The sequence below is a fragment of the Heterocephalus glaber genome, unplaced genomic scaffold (genome assembly GCF_053883595.1).
Source record: "Heterocephalus glaber isolate CG9 unplaced genomic scaffold, H.glaber_assembly_v1.0 deba00000809, whole genome shotgun sequence".
Classification (NCBI taxonomy): domain Eukaryota; kingdom Metazoa; phylum Chordata; class Mammalia; order Rodentia; family Bathyergidae; genus Heterocephalus; species Heterocephalus glaber.
The window spans coordinates 4,484,952-4,508,974 of record NW_028258163.1 but is presented as its reverse complement, the minus strand read 5'-3'; the positions used below and the strand labels follow the sequence as shown (position 1 = coordinate 4,508,974).

At 36.0% G+C, this 24,023-nt stretch overlaps 1 protein-coding gene across 3 annotated transcripts in view; it reads left to right on the top strand.

Moving 5' to 3' along the window:
* The window catches only part of Bub1b (BUB1 mitotic checkpoint serine/threonine kinase B), a 56,258-nt gene that overhangs the window by 24,540 nt on the left and 7,695 nt on the right, over positions 1-24,023 (top strand). For 2 of the 3 annotated variants that reach the window (XM_004861540.3, XM_087207515.1), the window contains exons 9-18: positions 9,788-10,017; positions 13,164-13,276; positions 14,168-14,283; positions 14,946-14,995; positions 16,186-16,246; positions 16,364-16,463; positions 20,263-20,537; positions 21,945-22,078; positions 22,355-22,495; positions 22,901-23,001. In XM_004861540.3, the coding sequence (XP_004861597.1) occupies positions 9,788-10,017; positions 13,164-13,276; positions 14,168-14,283; positions 14,946-14,995; positions 16,186-16,246; positions 16,364-16,463; positions 20,263-20,537; positions 21,945-22,078; positions 22,355-22,495; positions 22,901-23,001 (1,321 nt within the window). Of the gene's footprint in view, positions 1-9,787; positions 10,018-13,163; positions 13,277-14,167; positions 14,284-14,945; positions 14,996-16,164; positions 16,247-16,363; positions 16,464-20,262; positions 20,538-21,944; positions 22,079-22,354; positions 22,496-22,900; positions 23,002-24,023 lie in introns of all 3 variants that reach the window. The other variant, XM_087207514.1, reaches the window with a different exon arrangement.

Below are 24,023 nucleotides of genomic sequence, written 5' to 3'. Positions count from 1 at the left end.
TTTGCTTTTTGTCTCATGTAACAGTCACAGCTATATATTTTTAATTCTTATAGAGATAAATTTAACACTCTATGACTTTGGGTCCCCATTCTTCTTTGCTGGGATTTCTGCAATCTGTGTTAGTCAGCTTTCCATCACTATAACAAATACTGAGATAATCAGCTTGTGAAAAAAAAAAAAAAGGTGAGCCGGGCATGGTGGCACATGCCTGTAATCCCAGCACTTGGGAGATCGCTACTAGTTCAAGGCCAGCCCGAACTACATAGTAAGACCCTGTCTCAAAAAGAAAAGGTTGATTTTGGCTTACAGTTTCAGAGCTTTCAGGCAATAATTGATTGGTCCTGGTGCTTTGGGCCTGTGCCAGTGCAGCACATAGTGCTGGGGCTCTGCTGGCCCCTTCACAAGTTTTGCCCAGGGGTCCTTCATGGAATCTGGAAACTTCCACTAGGCTCCATCTCTTAAGGGTCTCATCTCCTTCCAACAGCACTGGGGCTGGGGAACAAGCTTTTAACATGCAGACTGTTGGGGGCCATTTATTCAAACTATATGCCAACGAATCTCCCTGTCTTCAGTATTATTTTTCCTCACACATCCCCTGTGCTGTTACACTTCTACAGTACACATCTGGTCATGTCAGTGCCTACATCAAAATCTCTTGCTCATAACCTCTCCTCATAACCTAGAGATGAAACCCAAACTCACCATTTATTGCACAATTACAAACAAAAATCCTACAACAGTTTTCTTTTTGGTAACACAGTGGACCCTTGACTTATGAACTCAATTTCCTCATGAGGGCTGGTTGTAACTGAAGTTGGTCAGTTGCCTTCAAAGTCTCTCTGTTGTATAATGTTAGGCCATACTTTCTCCTAGGCAGATCTCAGTGTTCTTAGACATTGGTTCAGGATTTCTCAATTAATCCCACACAGGAAAAGATGTTGCAAATGTTCCTTCCAGAACTCTTTAAAGGTTAAATCTGTATCTGATTCCATCTGGAAGCACAGTCAACTGGCATTCAGGTCATAACTGAAGTCTCTGGTTGTAAGTTAAAAACTAAAATTCTGGTCGTAACCTGGTGGTTTGTATGTCAGCCTGGTCGTAACTCAAGGGTCCACTGTAACTTCTAATATAAGGACTTCGTATGTTTTCTGAACTGAACTAGCTATACAAAATTAATTGATGTATAAATTTTAAAGCTAGTCAGCAAATTTTTTTAGATAAAACAAATTTGATTTGGAACAAATTATTTTTTCAATTTATACTTAAAAATTATAAAACCCTTATAAAATTTCATGATTCAAACCTCTTCTAACATCTCCAGATTTTGTGGTTACTCTGTACTGTAAGTTCCTGAACTTGTCTAGAATGGTCTCAAAACTACTCTTAGCCCTCTTCTTCCACCTGCCTAATTCTTAATTCTCTTAGGACTCTGCTTAAACGTTATCCCCTCTAAGAAACCATTTCATCCATACTGCCCCCACCTCCAGCATTCTGCCTTAGCTTTACTATATGTTCTGTATCATTCCTAACATTGCCCTTTTTCTTTCTGCCTATTGGAGTTTCACCTCCTTTTGATCAGGGACTATGAATTCCAACTCTAACTCCAGTAGCGGGCATAGCGTAGGCATTAAAAAATGTTAATTGAATGGATTATAGAGTTATAAGTACTTCTGGAAATATATTTTGTGTAATTCAGCTCTAGAGATCATTTAAATACAATATTTTTCTTTGCTTTTGTTTTTGCCTTTTTGGGTTTGTTGGTTGGTTGGTAAATTGGACCCAGGACCTTTGCACTGAGCTAAATCCTGGCCTGCTTTTTTAATTTTTAAGACAAAGTCTTGCTAAGTTGCAAAGACTGGGCTCAAACTTGTGACCCACCTCTCTTTGCCTCCCAAGAGCTGCTGTTGACAGCTGTGTGCCACCATGCCCAGCAAAGATCCTCTTTTCTTAACTTTAACTGATTTCTCCTGCTGGCTTTTTTCTTTTAATAAACTTTTTATTTTGGAATTATTTTTAGATTTACACAAAAGGTACAAAGGTAATACAAGAGAAGATTCATATTTGCATTTCACTGTTTCCCCTAATGTTAACGTTTTACTAAAGCCATGATAAATTTGTTAAAACAAAACAAAATCAAAGAAAACTGACATTGGTACAATACTGCTAACTAAACTAGAGAAGTCTTTGGATCTCAGTAGTTTTTTTCTACTAATGTCCTTTTTCTGTTCCTGGTACCAATCCAGGATTTCTCATTGCTTTTAGTTAAAAGCTGACTTTTCTTTGTGCATTATTCCTTGTAATTTTTTAAAGTATAAATTGAAAAATAATTTGTTCCAAACCAAAATCAAATCTTGTTTTAAAGTTTTCCAAATTATTAAAATGTTTAAAGTTTTAAATTTCTTTAATTTTTAAATTTAAAAAATTTTTTTAATTAAAAGTTTTCCAAAGTTTTAAAATTCATATAATGTTAATTTATTTTGTATAGTTCTTTCAATTTAGAAAACATAAAACACTTTTAAGTTATTGTCAAAAACTATTGCAGGGTGTTTGTAATATTTATGAGGTAGCTAAGAGATTTTCAGACTAGTAAATCATATAACAAGTTTTTCAATCACAGCTATTTAGTTGCAGATCCAGGTCTAGAATCCAAGTTTAAGTTACTTTAATGCTTAGCTTTGAATCTATTCTAATTTATTTTTTTGTTTCGGTGATGGGATTTGAACCCAGGGTCTGTGTATGCTTGCACACACTCAGCCTCCAGACACTTGTCTTTCAATCTTGTGAATAGACTTGTGGTATGAGTAACAAATACAGAAAACCAAATTCTCATCTTGTGTTGTTTTTTTTTTTGGTACTGGGGATCAAACTCGGGACCTTGCGCTTGCGAGGCAGGTGGCAGAACCGGCAGGTGGCGGAACCGCTGAGCTAAACCCCTGGCCCCAATACAGCAATTCCCATCTTGTGCTTTTTTTTTTTTTCTTTTTTTTTTTGAGAAAACCAAAATTCTCATGAGGGACTATGAAATAATGAAAAGGATCCCTGTGATATCTAGTTACTTCATTTTACCATTTTTGTTTTGTTTTATTGTTTTTTCTTTGTTTGATGTTGAGGATCCAAACCAGGGCTTTATTTTTTTTTCCTTAAATTCTTTTATTGGTACATTTTAGGTATACAATACATTTACATTCATCATTGGGTGCTTGTACCTGTACATGATGTATCTTAGTTCTTATTTTTTCCCCATTCCCTGTCCTCCCTTCATTCCCTCCACCCTTCCCTATTTACAAAGACTTTGTTTCCATTTTTTCCTTTTCTTATAATTTTTCCCTTCCCTTCTTTCCTTTCCCCTTCCCCTCCCACTTCTCTTAACCCTTTGGACCTTTTCTTCCTATTTGAAATTGTCAATTATTTGTTTTAATCATTTTAATCCTTATTTACACTTTCAGTTTCTCACACTAGAGAAACTGTTTGGTATTTACACATGTGTGTCTTATTTATTTTTCACTTAAGAGTATGGCCTCCATATGCATCCATTTAGCTATAAATGTCCCTAGTTTCTTGTTCTTTATGGCTGAGTAGTACTCCATTTTATTAAAAAAACAACGTCTTCTTTGTCCAGTTTCCGGTTGATGGGCATTTAGACTGTTTCCAAACTTTAGCTATTGCAAACTGTGCCGCTATACACATGGGTGCACATATATCACTGTGGTATTATTCTTTTAATTCTTTTAGGAAGCTACCCAGCAGGGGAATGGCTGGATCAAATGGGACTTCCAGTCCTAGTTCTTTGAGGTATCTCCATACTGATTTCCACAGTGGTTGCACCAGTCTACACTCCTACCAACAATGGAGAAGGGTTCCTTTCTCCCCACACCCCCACCAGCATTTGTTATTGGTGATTTCTTGATAGCAGCCATTCTTTCTGGGGTGAGGTGGAATCTCAGTGCTGTTTTCATCTGCATCTCTGGAATGACCAGGGATGTTGAACATTTTTTCATATGTTTATTTGCTGCTTTTACTTCCTTGTCTGAGAAATGTCTGTTCATTTCAGATGCCCATTTTTGAACTGGGTCTTTGAATTTGGGGGATCTGATTTTTTTCAGTTCTTTATATATTCTAGATAGTAGATCCTTGTCTGAGGAACAGCTGGTAAAAATTTTTTCCCACATTGTAGGTTGTCTGTTAGCTCTGTTGGTCAACCCAGGGCTTTAACCTTGATAGGTGAGTGTTCCACCACTGAGCTATACCCCATGACCCGACCTTTTAATGGCCTCTCATTTTCCTTTTATTTCCCCTATGCCCCTCTCTTCACCATTGATTTGCACCCTTTGTTATACATTCAGAATCACCTGGAATATTTGTTTTAAATTATGAGACTAGGCTTGGGGCATGAGACAGGGTTTCAATAATGATATAGATATAGATATAAATATAGATATAGATATATAGATATATAGATATCAGGTTGGCCTTAAACTCATGATCCTCCTGCTTCAGCCTCCTGAGTGTTGGGATTACAAGTGTGTACCACTATGGGTGACTAAAGATTTTTTTAAAGCTTTATTGAGATATAATTTACCTCCCATACAATTTACTCATTTGAAATATGTGATTTAGTGGCTTTTAGTATATTTAGAGTTGTGGAGCTCTTACCACTATCCATTTTAGAGCTTTTCCATCACTCCATAAAAGAACCCTGTACATTTATAGTCATATTCCATTCACCACCCTACTCATTCCCTGCCTCTAACCCTTACCACTACTTTATTTTCTGTTTCTGCAGATTTGCCATCAAATCATACACTATGTGGTCTCTTGTAACTTTTGTTTTTCACTTGGTCTTATATGTTGTTACGGTCCACCCATATTGTAACATGTATCAGAATTTCATTCCAAAAAAAAAAATTCATTCCATTTTATTTACAAGTAATATTCCATTGGTATGGATATTTAACATTTTATTTATCCAGGTATCAATTAGTAGAAATTTGGGTTGTTTCTACTTTGGGGCTGTTAAGAATAATTTTTGCAGCTGAGGGTTTAGCTCAGTAGTGCCGCTGCCTGCCTTGCAAGCACAAGGTCCGATCCCTGGTACCAAAAAAAAAAAAGAACAATAATTTTTGCAGCCAGGTATAGTGCACATGCCTGTAATCTCAGCACTGGGGAGGCTGAGGCAGGAGGATTGCCACAAGTTTGAGGCCAGCCTAGACTACATAGTGAGTTCAAGGCCAGCGTGAACTACATAGGGAGACCCTGTCTCAAAAAAACAAAAACAAACAAACAAAACTTTTGCTACGAATACTCATGTATACATTTTTGTATGGACAGGTTTTCATTTTGGGGGTTATATATGTAAAATAGGAATTTCTGGGTCCTATGGTAACTCTGTGTTTTATATTTTGAGGCATTTCAAGCTGTTTTCCAAAGAGGCTATGGCATTTTACATATTCACCTCATATCATGTGAGTGTTCTAGTTTCTGTACATCAATCCCAATGATTATCTGTCTTTGGTTATTGCCATCCAAGTTGGTGTGACATTATATCTTATTATGGTTTTAATTTAATTTTCCTAACAACAGATGATGTTGAGCATCTTTTGTTGGACTCATTGGCCATTTGTGTATCTTTGAAGAAATGTGTGTTCAGATTCTTTGGCAGTTTCTTGATTGGGTTATTTGTCTTTTTATTGTTGTGTTCTTTGTATGTTCTGGATATAAATTCCTTATCAGATACATAATTTACAAATATTTTCTCCCATTTTATGAGTTGTCTTTTCATTTTCTTGATAATATCTTTTGAAGCCTCAAAGTGTTTTATTTGTTTTAATTTTGATGAAATGTAATTTGTCTCTTTGTGTTTTTGGTATTACATTTAGGATGGCATTGCCTAATCCAAGGTCATGAAGATTTACTACTATATTTTCTTCTAAGAGCTTTTCAGTTTTAGCTCTTACAGTTAGGTCTATGAGCCTCAGCTGATTTTCATATATAGTAAAAAGAAGAGGTCTAGATTCATTCCCTCCATGTGGATAGCCACTTCTCGTGGCACCAAAAGTGTTGAAAAGACTGTTCTTTCCTCACTGAATGATCTTGGCTGCCTTGTTGAAAATCAGTTGACTTTATTTCTAGACCCTTAGTACTATTCAATTCATGTATACATCTATCTGTATGGCAAATAATGCCACACAGTCTTTTTTTTTCTTTTCTACACAATCGTGGTTACTGTAGATTTTTAATAACTTTTGAAACTGAGAAATAGGAATCCTTCAACTTTGTTCTTCTTTTTAAAGACTGTTTTGAGGACCAGGGATTTAGCTCAGTGGTTCCACGCCTGCCTCACAAGCACAAGGTCCTGAGTTCGATCCCCCGTACTGGGGTGGCGGGGGGAGAGTGTTTCGATTATTCTGCTCTCCTTGCAATTCCATATGAGTTTTAGGATCAACTTGTTTGTTTTTTGCAAAAAGGCCATGTGGGATTTCTGATAGGGATTCTGAGGAATCTGTACATCAATTTAATGAATATTAACTTCTTAACAATATTAAGTCTTCTGATCCATGAACATAGGCTGTCTTTTTATTTATTTATACTTTGATTTCTTTCTACAATGTTTTATAATTTTCAGAATACAAGTTTTCAGCTTTTTCTTTTTCTCTTTTTTTTTTCTCCCCTGCTGGGGATGTAATTCAGCATCCACATCTAAGCAAATGTTGAGCTACATCCCCTTGAGCTTTTTTTCATAAAATAATAAACTATTTTTAGAGCAGTTTTAGGTTTATAGAAAAATTGAGTAGCAAATTCAGAGAATTCCCATATACATCTCTCCCAACCCTATCCACAGTTTTCTCTATTATTAACATCGTGCAATAGTGTGGTATATTTGTTATAATTATTGACTCTAAAGTCTGTAATTTACATTAGGATTCGTTGTTTCACAGCCTGTGAATTTTGACACATGAATTATGTCATATATCATCCATTACAGTGTCACACAAGCTCCACCTTCATCTTCTTCCCTGTAAATCACTGAGAACAGCTAATGTTTCTGTTGTCTTTATAGTTTTGCCTTTTCCAGAAAGTAATATAGCTGGGATCATACAGTACCCTTCTCAGACTGGCTTCTTTCATGTAGCAATATAAACTTACATTTCTTCCATGTCATATGTTGCTCAGAAGCTCATGTGCTGAATGATGCTTCAGTGAACCAGTGTACCAGTTTTACTCATTCACCTACTGGAGGTCATCTTAGTTGCTTCCAAATTTTAGCAGTTATGAATAAGTTACTATAAATTTTCATGTACAAGTTTTTGTGTGAATTTAGGTTTTCAATTCACTTGACCAGATTGTATAAGACTAAATTTAGCCATGTAAAAAAGTGCCAAACTCCCTTCCAAAGTGGTTTACCATTTTGCATTCCTGTTAGTAATAAATGACAGTTCCTGTTGCTCCACATCGTTAGCAGTATTCAGTATTGCTAGTATTTTAGGTTTTAAACATCAAATAGGTTTGTGAGTGGTATCATTATTATCTTAATTTGCAGTTACTTAATGACTTAGGATGTTGATTGAGCACCTTCTCATATTTGCCATCAATATTTCTTTGGTGAAATGTCTGTACATACTATATTTTAAATTTATTCCAGAGTATTTTATTCATTTTTCTTCCATTAAGTTTATTGGTATATTTTAGGTATAAAATACAGTTACATTCATCATTGAGATCTTGTACCTTTACATGACGTATTTTGGTTCTTATTTTTTCCCCCATTTCCCTGCCCTCCCTTCACTCTTCCCTATTTACAAAGACTTTGTTTCCATTTTTTTCCTTTTCTCATATTTTTTCTTTTCCCTTCTTTCCTTCCCCTACCCCTCCCACTTCCCCTACTCCTTTAGAACTTTTCTTCCTATTATACAATATCAGTTATACATTTTTTTAAATTACAATGTCAAGATTTAGAAGACATTACCACAGATTTTATAGAATTTAAAAGGATATAGAAAGCATATTACAAAAATCTTTTTTGAAATAAATTTGACAACTTCTATGAAGTACCTTGGAAGACAAATTAATGAAACTGACTCTGGAAGAAATATAAAATTTGAATAGCACCTGTTAAAGAAAATATATTCCTAGCTTAAAAACCTACTTATATGACAACAACAGGCTCATATACATTTTAACTGATAAATTATATCAAACAATTAAAGCAGAAAAAAGAAGGAACACTTCTCCCCTCATTTTAGGAAATCAACATGGTGCTAATACAAAAACTGGATAAAGATAATAGAAAAGTATGAACATAAATAAAAAATTGTTTAACAAAAGAAACTATTAGAAGTCCGATCTGGCAGTATGTAGTAAGTGGTTTTATTATAGGGATGGCAGTGTTGGTTCAGCATTGGAAGATCCACCCACATAAGTCATCATTTTAACAGAGGAAAGGAAAAAGCCATATGATCCCATCAGTAGTTGCCGAAAAAGTATTGGACTAAATTCTACAGCTATTCATGGTAAAAGCTATCAGGAGACTAGAAGTAGAACAGAACCTTCTCAATAGATCAAAGACATGTACGGAGGATTTTATTCTTTATGAAGCTGTTGTAAATAAGATTATTTATGAAGCTATTGTAAATAGAATTATTTTTAAATTTCATTTTCAGATTGTTCACTGCCAGTATATAAAATACAACTGAATTCAGCCTCTGGAGTAGCTGGGACTACAGGCATACCCCATCTTACCTAGCAGTAAAATTTATTTTTCAGGACCTTGTATCCTCTGGTTTTGATGAACTCATTTATTATGTAATAGATTTTTAGTGGATCCTGAGGATTTTCTGTATATAAGTTCATGTTCTCTGCAAACAGAGTTTAACTTCTTCCTTTCCCATCTAGACTCCTTACTTTTTCCTCCCTGCCTAATTTCCCTGGCTAAAACTTTTAGAACAATATTGAACAGTAGTGACAAGAATGGACACTCTTGTCTTTCTCCTGTCCTTAGAGGAAAAGTTTAAACCGTGAAGTATGATATCTAATGGGAGTTTTTTATAGAAGCCCTTTATCAGATTGAGCAAGTTGGGGAAACTTTAAATGTGTACATGCTTAGGCTGTACTGTTACAGGCCCTGATTAGGCAGATCTGGCAAGGACCAGATTATCTTTAGTTGTAAAAAAGTATATTAGAAAATAAGGTATAAGTGATTCTGACCCACACTAGGGTTACTTTCTCCTGAGTAAGGTATATTAGGCTTCATTTTGGAAACCTATACTGCCTCTTTCATTCTTGCCACTCAGCTAGAAACCTTGAACTTCACATCAGTTTCCTAATACTATATTCCTAATTATTTTGGGTGCTAAACAGTGAAAAATGATAACATTGCATAGGTTAACTTCCTTTTGTCCACTAGGTTTCAATAAGATGTGGTTTTAAGATTTATTTTTACCAAGTAATATAAGTTACTTGACAAACCTAACTTAATACTAATTTCTTTCCTCCTAGCAAAGTAGTCCTTAGAACATAATCTTCCCCCTCCCAGTGTTGGGGATTGAACCCAGGGCCTTGCACATGCCAAGTAAGTCTTGTGCCACTGAGCCACATCCCCAGTCCCACAACATAGTTATCGACAGTCCCTTAAGTTATTTTTATCCTCTTTTCTCAATCATTCTTACTTTTTACTTTTTGAAATGGATCACATATAGTTTTACTACTGACACTGTTCAAATGTTTGGTCAAAATATGTAAAAAATAACTCATTTAGACCTTATGGAGATGAATAATTATTTTGCTTTTTTAGGACACCATGTAAGATTGAGCCCAGTATAAACCATGTTCTAAGCACCAGGAAGCCTGGAAAGGAAGAAGGGGATCCCCTGCAAAGGGTTCAGAGTCATCAACAAGAACCAGAAGAAAAGAAAGATAAGGTGATGTATTGTAAGGAGAAGATCTATGCAGGAGTCGAGGAGTTTTCTTTTGAAGAAATTCGGGCTGAAGCTTTCCGGAAAAAATTGAAAGAACAAAGAGAAGGTAATGTATATTGATAAAACTCAAGTTTGTGGACATAACTTATTTGTGAGAAAGTTGAGCTGCTACACTGTCTGAGGAAAATTGCCCCCACTATTTATACCATTATGTGATGTTTCTGCAACTGTACTGGTTCTCTTTGTATATAGGCAGAATTCCTGTTGCTGCCTCCCACAAAAACTTACGGTGAGGAAAACTGAGTCTGTATTCAGGAATAAAGGAGGCGCAGCAGCTCTGAAGTGCAGGAACAGTTCATATTTCCCAATACAATAAGCTCCCTGACATACAGTGTGTGAGTTCCACGTCCCACTCTCCCCTCCAAGGAGTAAGGTTGCCTGGAATAGCTAGTTCTCTGTACCTTTGATACAGTACCTGAAGTTTCTCCAGCTGCTTCATGTAGATGAATACATTCCGGTCACACCCAGGTTGATACTTAAGATGGCTACTTGCATCATTTCTAAAGACATTATCTTCTTTTTAAATTAAGAGCAGCTTTACTATAAATTGAAAAACTGGGAATGTTTGGAAAGTAGAAAGCAATCCTATTCTGCAGCTTGGAGTACTTGGAGACCAGAGACGGAGAAGATAGGCTGAACAGTGGGGAGGTGAACCTGAGAAGCTCTAGGCATCAGAGCGTGAGACAGGTGAGGAGAGAGCCAGGAATGCATCTCATCCATTCAGACATTCTGATTAAGGCCTGTTACCAGAGAAGAAGAAGGTAGTATTTCTTTATACACAAACGGCCAAAATACCTATTATTGTAGCTCAGTTCTCTTGGTGGGTATTTGCAAGACTAGGAAAATTTAAGCATCACTTACAATTTGAGAAAAAAATCTGAGTTTCAGGTTAGAAATAAACTTTCATAAAACAAACTGCTAGAAAACTAGAATTGCCTTAATTTATTGTATCACCTAGGCTCTTCCAAGATTGATGTATGTTCTAGGTTCAAATAGTATACTGAAAGATAGAATCTGTGTGTCTAGGTAGGGAGGGGAGAGAAGGGCAAAGCAAGGGCTAGTTGAGTAAAGCTTTTGAAAATAGGAAGCGAGCTGCGGTATTGCTCAGTGGTAGAGTGCCTGCCTAGCATGCACAAGGCCCTGTGTTCAATCCCAAGCAACTCACACACTCCACCAATAAAATACAAGGATAGCCAAATATGATCCAGAGAAAGAACTAGATACCTAGATTAAAGAGATATCAACTTATTAATGTTTTTAAATTCCTGTTTCATAAGCTGGTCTCTGAATCTAATTCATGAATTTGTAATTTCTCATCTACTTCAAAGACTGTTGCCAAGTCTTAAGAGAGCCTTAAGAGGGGAAAAGGAGTACACCATGGTCAGATCCTAGAGACAAGTTTGTTCTTCCTATTGGCTATTTCCAACCATTTCCCTCTCTTCCTTCAAATAGCTCTAGCTTCATCCAGGTACAGCAGCACATACCTATAATCCCAGCCACTCAGGAGGCTGAGGCAGGAAGATCACAAATTCCAGGCTGCCTTGGGCAACTTAGACCCTGTCTCAAAGTAAAAAGGGATAGGGATATAGTTCAGTGGTAGAGTACTTGCCTAACGTGTATGGCAATCAATTCAATTTCCAGTACCAGAAAACCAGCCATGGACTCTCATTTATACCCTCATTCTTGATGTTTCACCTAAATTCCACTCATTAACTAAATACATACTCTACCACTAAGCTACAACACCAGCTCCTAATAGGTACTTTAAATTCTACATGGCCAAAATAGAATTACTGATTTCTGCCACATACCAGACCCAGGCTTCCTCACTTCAATAAAAGGCATCATCGTGCACATGGTTGTATAAGATAAAAAAATATCTGGTTGTCTTTGATTTCCTCTTTCCTTACCATTCCCCCACATCTAATGATTAAATTTATCAACTTTGCCACCAACATACTTCCCAAATCTTTGTTTTGTCTCCATTCACACTATTTGTGTCCTTTCCTCACCTCCCACCCCCATTCATATGTTGAACTGGTATTAAAGGTGAGACCTTTGGAAAGTGATTATTTCAAGAGTACAGAATTCTTATGAATAAGATTAGTGCTCTCATAAAAGAAACTTCACAGAGATCCTTGCCACCTCTACCATGTGAGAACACAGCAAGAAGGTACTGTCTGTGATCTAGACAGTGGTCCCTTACAAGACACTGAATCTGTTGGGACCTTGATTTGGACTTCAGCCTCCAGAAGAAATACATTTCTAGTTTTTTCTTATAAACCACCCAGTTGTGTTTTGTTACAGTAGCCTGAACAGACTAAGATATCCAATATTAATGCTTACTTCTCCAACCCCAGTTTTTAATAGTATGCTGCAACCAGGCTGACCTTCTTTTGGATTCTGACACACAATAATCTTCCTCCTCCATTATGAAACTCTCCCCAGATCTTTATATGACTGACCTCCTTGTCATTTAAGTTTCAATTTTATCATCACTTTATCAGAAAAAGCTTTCCTGATTACTGGTCTTAAGTAGCCATTGACCTCCATACCTTTACCAAATCACACAGTCACATCACCTATTTTAGGCTGGCTCTTTGAATAATGGTTTTCTTTTATTCTATTTTGTTTTGTTTGAGATGGTCTTATATGTCATCCAGGCTGTCCCCAAACTTGGCATCCTCCTACCTTAGCCTCCTGAGTGCTGAGATTACAGGCATGTGCCTCATCACCCAGCTACAATGGTTTTCTTAATAATTTACAAATTTGTGTGCTTTTCTCCGAGTTTGAATGTTTATATCACAGAACCAGAGACTTTATATTACATACCACTGAAGCATAAGTTTTCAAGTTGTATTTGGCACATAATAGGTATTTATTTATATTTATATATATATATATATTTTTTTTTTTTTTTTTTTTTTTTTTTTTTAAACTAGATTTTAAAAACCTAGATTGGGCCAGGGATTTAGCTCAGTGGTACTGCTGCCTGCCTCACAAACACAAGGTCCTGAGTTCAATCCCCAGTACTGAAAAAGAAACCTAGATCTCAAATTAAGGACTTTGTTCTGCTTATATAATTTTCATCTGTATTAACATAACATATTGAAGATATGAGCTCCAATGGTAGTTTTTGACAGAATAAGTTGCTGTTGGGAGTAAGACCTGTGTCAACTTCACTGTTTCTAGCTGAGCTCTTGAGCAGTGAACAGAAGATAGCAGAAATGAAGAAACAGATTGAAGAGATGGAGAAGAAACTGAAAGAAATCCAAATTACTCAAGAAGAAAGAACAGGTGATCAGGTAATTTTTTCCTTTTTCTAATACACAAAACTAATGCTCATTGAAATAAATTTAGCCAGTTTTTAAAAATTTGTGGTTCAGTGCACCCATGTCCTCAGATGTGCTAGGCAAATGCTGTACCACTGAGCTACATGCCCAACTTGAAATAAATGTAAACAATACAGAAGTATAGAAAGTTAAAGTCCTCCCTAGGGCCGGGGATTTTGCTCAGTGGTTTCGCCACCTGCTGCACAAGTGCAAGGACCCAAGTTTGATCCCTGGTACCAAAAAAAAAGCAAACCTCAATCTGGAAAGTTAAAGTCCTCCCAACCCCCATCCTGTTTGGGGGAGTTTATGAGTTATTAGTAGAAAAGTTGAGCATGAAAGTAATAGGTGACTTCAAATGTAATTTAACAGGTGATATATGGTTTGTGAAATAAGTGACAGCTTATTAACTTTTTAATTATAGTTCATTATTTTGTTAATTCTGATTTTAGCTTTTTATTCTGGTCATTTTCCATTAAAATGAGGTTAACTAAAGAATTCAGTATGTGCCCATCCTCAATTGAGTACAGTTCGGCAATGCCAGGATGCAGTAGGAACATAAATTATCAGATAGAACTTTTGTGATACAGATATTTCATGTGGGCATCTAGAAAAGTGGTAAAGCTAATATTGGAGCTAGCACTTGAAAATAGGCAGCAATGTTGGGCATGGTGGTGCATGCCTGAAATCCTAGCACTTGGGAGGCTGAGGCAGGAGGATTGCCAGGAGTTCAAGGGAAGCCTAGGCTACGTAGTGAGTTCAAAGCCAGTCTGAACTACATAGTAAAACCCTGTCAAAAAAAAAAAAAAAAAATGCAACAGTTTTTGGATGAGAAGGATACTAATTTTGTTTATTTTAATACAACAGCAAAAAGAAAGGGTGCCTGCAAAGGAAACAGCTGAACTGCAGATTGCATCTGAATCTCAGAAAGTACCAGGAATGGCTCCATCTGGTTCTGTTTGTCCAGTGAGCTCTTGTCTTGGGTAAGAAGAGCACATTGGTGGAAGGGATTGTACTTTTGGAAAGAATTGAGGGAAGTCTCTGTGACTTTCACAGCATTTAGTCATGATTTCTGTAAGCTTTAATGCTGATGAGGAAAGGGGGAGTGTTGGCTTTTCCCATTAAAAATACATATCCTCCTATAGAAAGAAATAGAAATGATTTTTTTTTTTTTGGTACCAGGGATCGAACTCGGGTCCTTGCGCTTGCGCGGCAGGCAGCAAAACCACTGAGCTAAATCCCCGACCCAATAAATGATATTTTAAAAGAGAACTACTGTTAACACTGGTGCATCTTGCAGTACTGGGGATGAAACTCAGGACCTTGTGCCTACAAGGCTGGCGGCACACCACTGAGCTAAATCCCTAGCCCTGTATTCTATTTTTGTTTGTCTTATGAGAATGGCAGCTTACCATTTTGTAATGTGTTTAACTGTTAATATGATATAACATCTATTGTCAAGTATATTTCAACAGAACTTTTAATAACTGAAGGTTCCATCTTCAAGAGAATTCGAATTGACAGTGGTAAAGTAATTATCTTAGAATAAAGATTATATTTAATGGCAAAGGCTCTTAGACTTTTAAAAAATTAAACAGTTCTTTCTGTGGGTATTGAGCACATTTTCAAACAAATTTCATTACAGGGAAACTTCACCCACAGATGACATTTGGCAAGAGGATTCTCACTCCAAAGGTGAGTTGTGTTTGACAGCCTCACTAAGGACTTGCTGATAAAAAAAATGCATGATTTGGGCCGGGGATTTAGCTCAGTGGTTTTGCTGCCTGCTGCGCAAGTGCAAGGACCCGAGTTCGATCCCCTGTACCAAAAAATAAAATGCGTGATTAAAATGGTAAATATTTATCTTAATTATGGTAAAGGGGTTGAAAGAAGGTAGGCAGGAGGAATAGGGTATTACTGGATCTTTGAATCATGGAATTTGGTATACATGATTTGAGACAGCATAGACATTTGAAAAGGTATTTTTTATAACATTTTTCAGTGCTTTGAATATTTGTTTTAATTATAAATTTATACTAACCACCAAATAATCTTCACTTTAATTACTGAACTCTATACTAAGCATATAGAATCCAGCAGCCAAGACTATAAGCAAGTGCTTTTTTTTTTTTTAGAGGGGAAAAAAGAGTTTAAAACTACTTTATATTCAAATTGGTTTTCTTTTCTATTCAGAAATGTGTTAAAAGTGGTAGAAACATGAATATACACTTGTAAGTAGTTTTGCAAAAAATAAATCTAATTGAGTCTCGTATTTCTAACTGCAGATTTATAGGAACTCAAAGCGTGGAGGAACACGTTAAACAACAGAGATGAGATTGGCATCAGCCAGTATTATATGGCTAATGAGCCAGTTTCTCAAAAAAAGCCCTATAAAATAAGAGGCATTTGAACTAGTCACAGTATATGGATCTTACTCTGCATTTCCAATTCAATCAAACTATTGGACAGTGTTTTCAAAAATTGGTAAAATTTTAAACATGACTAGATATTAATATGTATTACTTATTTAGGTGTCATGTCTTGAGATTAGACTTTTTGAAAGAGCTTCTTTTAGAAAAATTACTGAAATATTTACAGATGAAATGATACGGTATCTTGAATTTATTTCAAAATCATCCTGTTGGATTGGGGAATAGTAGCACTGGTGGGGAAAGTAGAGTAGAGCGAGATCATCCACGTTTAGATAATTGTTAAATGATCTTGACTTTTATATATTTGAAATATTTTATTATAAAAAATAAATTGCTTTCTGCTTTCAAACAGCACAAAATATTAATTTATCTAGTTGTCTTGAGTCAACTATGTGTGTATATATATATATATATATATATATATATATATAGTCTCTCTCTCTCTCTCTGTAGGTTGCAGTGTACCTTTCTCCATTTTTGATGAGTTTCTTCTTTCAGAAAAGAAGAATGAAAGGTTTGTTTTTGTTTTTGTATTTTAAGTTCTCTGTTATTATAAGTGAGAATGAATTAAGGGTTAATTGTTATCAGTGTAAACAAAAAGAATTACTAAACGGTGTATGTCTTTTTCCAGTCCTGCAGATAACCCACAAGTTCTAGCCCAACGAAGACCCCTTGCAGTTCTGAGAACTACAGAAAGCATCACCTCAAATGACATCTCTCCAGATGTTTGTGTAAGGAGCAGTGTCCCTAAGTACTGTAAACATTTCATTCAGATCTCTCCAAAGTTAAGGGTTAAAATTAAAGTCACTAACTTGAACTAAGCACATGAAAAGATGTCAGCACTGTTAGTCACCAAGGAAGTCAGAACCACAGTGCTGTAACCACTTGACACTCACTGTGATGGCCGTGACCAAAGACAGACAATGCCAAGTGTTTGGGGTAGGGTTGTAGTGAGATTATAATATTTATGCATTGCTGATGGAAATATAAAGCAGTGTAGCTGCTTTGGAAAACTCTTTGGTAGTTCCTCAAAATGTTAAATTTAGTGGTATAAGACCCAACAGCACTCTCCCACATACACCCAAGAAAATTAAAAACATACCAAAAAAGTCACACACCAAAAAAGTTATACACAGGAGTACACAAAAACAACTGATGACTAGATAAACAAAATATTGTATATCCCTATAGTGGAAAATTATTTGCCAACCAAAAGGAATAAAATATTGATACATGTTACAACATATAACATGATGAACCTTGAAAACACTATGCTAAGTAAAAGAAACCAGCACCAAAAAAGTGCATGTTATATGGCTCCATTGACATTAAGTGTCTGGAATAGGCAAAAGTCGTTTGGGGATTTCCAGAGGATTAGGGAGAGGGTGAAGGAAAATGACTACTAATGGACTTAGTTTTTGTTGTTGTTTTTGTTTTGATTAATGGATATGTTAGATAGGGGTAATAGTTGTATGCACATGTACATATACTAAAAACCACTGAAATGCATATACATTTTGTGTTATGTGAATTAGACCTCTTTTTATGTTGTTTGTTTATTGCTTTTGTTTTTGAGGTAGGATCTCACTATGTAGCTTAGGCTGGCCTTGAACGTGCAGCATTTCTCCTGCCTCAGCCTCTGGACTGCTGGATTACAGGTGTGCACCACACGCCTGGCTCAATTTTTTTTTTTTTTTTTTTTAAGATAGTTTAGCTAAGTAGTTCAGGCTGGCAGCTCTTTCAGTCTTCTGCCTCAGCCTCCCAGGTGCTGGATTGCAGATATATATCACCGTGCCTGGCTCAAATTTTTTAGAGTGGGGAATATTACTACTTTGACAGCCTTTTAAAATATATTATATGTATACTCTTTCTTTAAATGGTGTCTCACTGTGACCCAGGGTTCGGACTCCCAAGGTATTGGGATTATGGGTGTGTGCCACCATACCCAGTTTAACACTTGTGATTTTTTTTAACCAACATAACAAATGATGCTTGTTGTTTTTCATATAAAATGTGTTTTATAGCAATAGAAAAGTTATGTGGGCTAACCATTTTTTTCTTTTGTTATGTTTCATGTCGTTCACTTTGGGCTGGTGACATGATGATACTTAGGGTAATGAGACCCTGCATAAACATTCAAGTCAAAGTAAATAACCATTGTCAGTTGCATTTCATTGATATTTTAAGGAAGAAAAATCATCTTTCCCTTTTTTTCCAGCATCTGGAAACTTGTCATAAGGTTAAACAGAAGATTTTTACTGTGTAATGTGATCGGTAGCTTTATTGACTTAAAGCAGTATGTTCTGCACGTCCAAGGCAATGAATTATTTGGACTAAATTTTTAAAACATGATTTTTCTTTTTATTTACTTCTTTATTGAGGTATGTTTTATATCCAGTAAACTGCACAAATATTGATTGTATAAATAGCTGAATTTTCACATCTGTGAATATTTGTGCTGTTTTATACCCAAGCTACGGAATATTTCCAGTGACTTAAAAGAGCCTACAGAGACTTGTGTAACAAACAGTAGCCAGGCTCCATTCCAGCTATTTGGAATTAGAATTTCCAGGGAAGAAGTTAAACTACGATTTTTCTTTGTTTTAAATACTTCCCAGATAATTCTGACATAGTTAATTCCCTGCGTGCTATGAAAACACAGTAATGCAAAAGCGCGAGTAATTATATACTGTGTTCTGGAGAACACCACCAGAGAGCGTGATGCTTAGGCTGATTTTTTGATGCAGTGGTTCTGGGTTCTGCTGTTCACGTGGGTAGGCTGAATTATTAAAGGACTCAGTCTTCATCTTGCTTTTTTCTCTTACAAACTTTGACTTGAATTTTATTAAGATACCTTCCAGAATTTTTATCCCTTAAAAAATCATATTTAAAATATCTAAACTTACAGGGCATAAAATGTATACTTAGATTATAGACATCAATATTTTATTTTAATCTTATGATGTTTTAAAATGTAACTCCCACCCCTATTTTGAGTCACATTGAAAGTATATGTCAAATTGATAATGATTTAGAAAATTAAAATCTTATATCCACAACAGATAAATGAAATAGACACTTTGTCTGCTGCAGGTAACTGTATAGTAAAGTGATATAAACTCAGAACAGCTAAACAAGATCTATAAAGCATCTTAGTTATCTTTAAAGAACCTTTCTTTTCTCCAGATAATTCTTTTGGGAATTAATCCTAGACAAATTAAAATGTTTGTAAAAATTTGTTTTAAAATAATTTTATACTAGTAAGAAACAGGGAATAACCTTCTTTGATTTAAAAATTTTTAATTATGTTCAGTAAATATTATATTACAGAATAGTGATACTCATTTTGGGAAATTGGCACATATAACACATCTTGCTAATTTTCACTTCCTTTTATCTCCCTCTCTCCCTTTCCTCCCCACTCTTTTGATCTCCTTCCCTATCTCCAAGAGTCTGTATTCTAGTTTCATATCATTGGTTGCTTCTTTTCTTTTCTCTTCTTTTCTTTTCTTTTCTTTTCTTTCTTTCAATTTAACTTGGTTAATTTCTAATAGACCCACAATGTGATCATTATGACTTTAAATAATTTTTACACTTGATCTTAGCCAAAAGGCCAAGAAGCGATTAAATAATTTTTAATCATAGAAAAAATGTATGAGAAGGAATAGTATAAAATATCATTATGCTAAAATTTCACTTTTTTCAAAACTCCCTTTAAAAATGCAAAGAATATGTTTGTGTATGTATACTACTAGATACATATGGTAATAATGATTGCTTTGGGGGAGCAGGAACAGGGTAGAGATGGGTGGTTACATGTAGAAGAGAGATATTCATTATATATTTTTAAACTAGTTGATTAAAACCATGTATATGTATTAACTTTTGTTTGTTTGTTTGTTTTTGTTTTTGTTTTTTGGTACCGGGGATCAACTCGGCAACTTTTAAAGACAAAATCATGTTTTAAAGGTGTAATAAAAATGTTGGATTGAGGGCTGGGGATTTAGCTCAGTGGTTCCGCCGCCTGCCTCGCAAGCAGAGGGACCCGAGTTCAATCCCTGGTACCAAAAAAAAAAAAATGTTATATTGGGTAATAGTATTTTGGGTGATTTTTTTTTTTTTTTTACTTTGCTGTCCATATTTTCTGTCATCATCCGTTACATTTAAGAAATTAAATAAAAATTAAGTATGTGGCATAGAGGAAGACTTAAAATTAGGATAACAGATTCTCAGAATATTTTCCAGGTGAAAGCCAGAAGAAAAATAATATTAGTTTGTTAGTTACCAGGTGAAATGAGTTGGCAAAATTTCCTTGTGTGGAGAATCTTCACAGTATATTTTTTCATGAAGTCTAGTTTATATACAAAGCCATTTTTCCTCAAATACTACTCTGTTCCCTTTAAAATTGTCTTTACCCTAATGTGCTACTTAAGTATCCTCTGTCAGTAATCTGACATCATATCTCTAAAAACAGGTTGTTCGTGTGTTCACTGAAATATTTCAGCTGGGCTTTTATGGTTTTTATTTCAGGATGAACTTACAGGAATTGAGCCTTTGAGTGAGGATGCCATTATCACAGGTTTCCGGAATGTAACTATTTGTCCTAACCCTGAAGACACTTGTGACTTCACTAGAGCAGCCCATTTTGCATCCACTCCTTTTCATGAGATAATGTCTTTGAAGGAGCTCTCTTCTGATCCCGAGAGGCTGTTGCAGGAGGAGGATATGGATGCAAAGACCTCTGAGGATCAACAAACTACATGTGGCACTATGTATAGTCCAGCCCACAGCATCAAGAAGCTAAGGTGATTGAGGATTACAGGTTTTACAGACCAAAGTGTTAGCTCTCATATTCTGCATGTGCTTTGTAAATTACAGTGATTATCAGGCTCTTGCTATGTGCTAGGAACTGACCTACTAAATGCTTTATATAAAATGAGGGCTGCCCCAGATAAAATATCAATGGTGTTTAGTGATTGGCTTGATGTATTAAAAGAAGTACATTTGGATAGTTATAAAAATAAGTGGTCGGCGAGGATTTAGCTCAGTGGTTTCGCCGCCTGCTGCGCAGGCACAAGGAACCGAGTTCAATCCCCAGTACAAAAAAAAAGAGGTCTAGGAGGATTTTGATACCTTTGAGGTATACTCAGCAAAAGTGTACTCGTTTAGGAAAGAGAAAATTTTAATTTTTCCTTAATTTTGAGTTTAAAATAATGGTAGAATAGCTGATGTTGATTTCAAATAGTGAACTAGAGACATATTAAAAGTATATTTTGAGCCGGGCGTGGTGGTACACCCCTGTACTCCCAGTACTTGAGAGGCTGAGGCAGGATGATTGCTCTGAGTTTGAGGCTAGCCTGGATCACGTAGTAAGTTCAAGGCCAGCCTGAACTACATAGCGAGGCCCTGTCTCAAAAAGCCAAAAAAAAAAGTATACTTCAATAGATGGAAATGATTTAGGAATAGATATGAGAGAATGGTATAGAAAGCCAGGGATTAAGCCTGGTGATCCACTCATCTTCTGGTTTGGTTTGGTTTGGTTTTTTGAGACAGGATCTTGCTATGTGATTCAGGCTGGCCTCAAACACACAGTGATCCTCCTGCAGCCTCCCAAGTGCTGGGATTGCAGGTGTGCCCCACCATGTCTGGCCAAAGTCCATTCATCTTTAAAATTTAGTCAGCTAATTTAAACTAATTCTAGTTTTAGGAATATTCTTTAATTTGCCAACCTGTGCTTTTAAAACAGCATTTTCAAACTTTTTCTAACAAACTTTTTATTACCTAGCATGCATTCATGCTGCATAAATTGGGTTTCTCTTTTCCTTCATGTTTTCTTACTGAAGACTGAAAAGTGCAGAGAAGGGGTGAAGGGGAAAAAGTTAGTGTCAATGTTAGTATAGATTTAGATGTAGTATAGTTATTTACTATAAATTGTGTGAATAAAGTATAAATCCAGAAATGTAATTCTGGGCCTTTCTTATCAATCAAGATAGAGGAGGTTACCTAGCTTCCAATTTTGATTTGAATCTATTTCTGCTTTGGGAAATAAAGGACTTCAGAAATGAAACTAACAAGATTATAACAAATTACAAATTATTTTAAATTTTTATTTAAAATATTTTAAAATTTGTTAATTAAAAATCATAGAATTATAACAAGGTAAGTTGATATTTATTATCCTTATGAAAATTGGTTCATTTTTGTTCTTTTAGCCCAATTATTGAAGATAGTCGTGAAGCTACACACTCTTCTGGCTTCTTCGGGTCTTCTGCCTCAGTTACAAGCACCTCCTCCATCAAAAGTCTTCAGATTCCTGAGAAACTGGAGCTCACCAATGAGACCACAGGTGGGATCATGCAGCTAACAAGCAAACATCCAGATCCAGCCCAGCAAATGCCTGTTTGTCTCAGCAAACTGAGTTGTATGCTGTTCCCTAAAGAAGTTGCCAAGATTGCACTGTTATCTAGAATGAAGTAGTATCAACTGGATATAGTGAAGATCTCCAGCAGATAAAAGTAGTCAGATTGGCAGTGTTTGTTTTGTCATCTCATTTCCTCTGTTATATCAATTTTAAACATTGACTTTTCCTAGGTGATGTTTTTTCAACCTTCTCCCTCCACAGAAAGCCCTGTTCAGTCACCCTGGTGTACACAGTATCGTAGACAACTGCTGAAATCCCTCCTAGAGTTAAGTGCTTCCGTAGACTTCTTTGTAGAAGATAGACCAATGCCTAAGTTGGAGGTGGAGAAGGAAATTGAATTAGGTAAGTATCATTGAATGTGTGTCCTTTTGGCGTGACAGTATACACAGAGTGGTTATTTGTGGTTGAGCTTGACACTTGAGCACTACAAATGTTTCTAGATATTTATAATGTTCCTGAGAAATAGCGCCATGGAGGTTGGCCCATTGATAATTTCATGTCCCAGTAACAGTAGGAACTGTGTTTGCCTCTCTTGATGTTTTTGCTGCTGCTGTTTCTTTTTGTGTGGTGCTAGGTTTCAAGACCCAGTACCTTGAATGTACTAGGCAAGGGCTTTTACCACTGAGCCATATCCTCACTCCCATGTTCCATTTTTAACACATTATTTTGAAAAGTATTCCACATGGTGAAGTCTGGAAGGCTGTATCTGTTCAGTGATTTTTAAATGGAATCAAATTTTCTCCACAGGTAATGAAGATTATTGTATTAAACAAGAATACCTAACATGTGAAGATTACAGGTTATTCTGGGTGGCACCAAGAAACTCTTCAGAGTTAACCATAATAAAGGTAGAACTGATTCTTCGTAATTTCAATTACTTTGTTTAAAAAGTGGATCAAAGTAGTAACTATCCCAATCGTACCATGAAATCTTTCTGTTAGTCTCTTGGCTTCCTCTTGGGAAAGTAAGTCATCGAGCCTTAATCAGTTACCATTGTAGGCCAGGATCAGATATCAGAAGGGAGAGACCATTGTGTAAACCTCTCAATGTGATTAAACATAGTATATTTCTATTAATTTGATCTTTTTGAGTAAATCTGTCCTAAAATTTTGTGACCTACTCCATTCTGGACAAGTTATATTCTAGGCTTGTACATAAGATGTTACCTTTAGGTCCGGGATTTAGCTCAGTGCCCACCGTGCCTGCCTCACAAGCACAAGGTCCTGAGTTCGATCCCAGGCACCAAAAAAAAAATCTCTTTCATATTAGAGGCTTTCTTTGCTTCTTTGGGTCCCTATTAATATTTATGTGTAGAACACTACAAGCTGATTAAAAGCTCTGTGTAGACAGAGGGATGTTGAGAATGGTCGACCTTGTAGTAGGATGATGTAGATTGGTTATTTTATTGGAAAACTGAATTTTTAAATCTTTTCCCTTGAACTGATCAGATCCTCCAAAGAAGATTTTTAATTTCCTGCCTAGAGCATGTAAGCTTGGCTGCCATCTTTCTGAAAGCTAAATGAGGAAATTAGTCTAGAGAATGGAAGATCAAGGAAGCACTTCTTAGCATTTGATACATAAACTTTCCTGGTACCCATATTCCCATCTTCAATGGTACCAAGTGCCCTCTAGTCCAGAGCCCTTTCTTTTGAGCTCTAGGGAATAAACTTTTGATCTCCTGGAATGAGGGAAAGGCAGTTGCTAGACCAGACTACAGGAGCAGGAGGATGAATATGTGGTCTAACTTCCCCTTAATTGGGGTTCAGTGGCTCCTATTTTAGCTCCACCTTAGCCTTACTTCTTCCATAGACAGTTGGTTCTGCCAGTTACATACTGTAAGGAGGTGATCTTGCAAAGTACATGTGGTTAC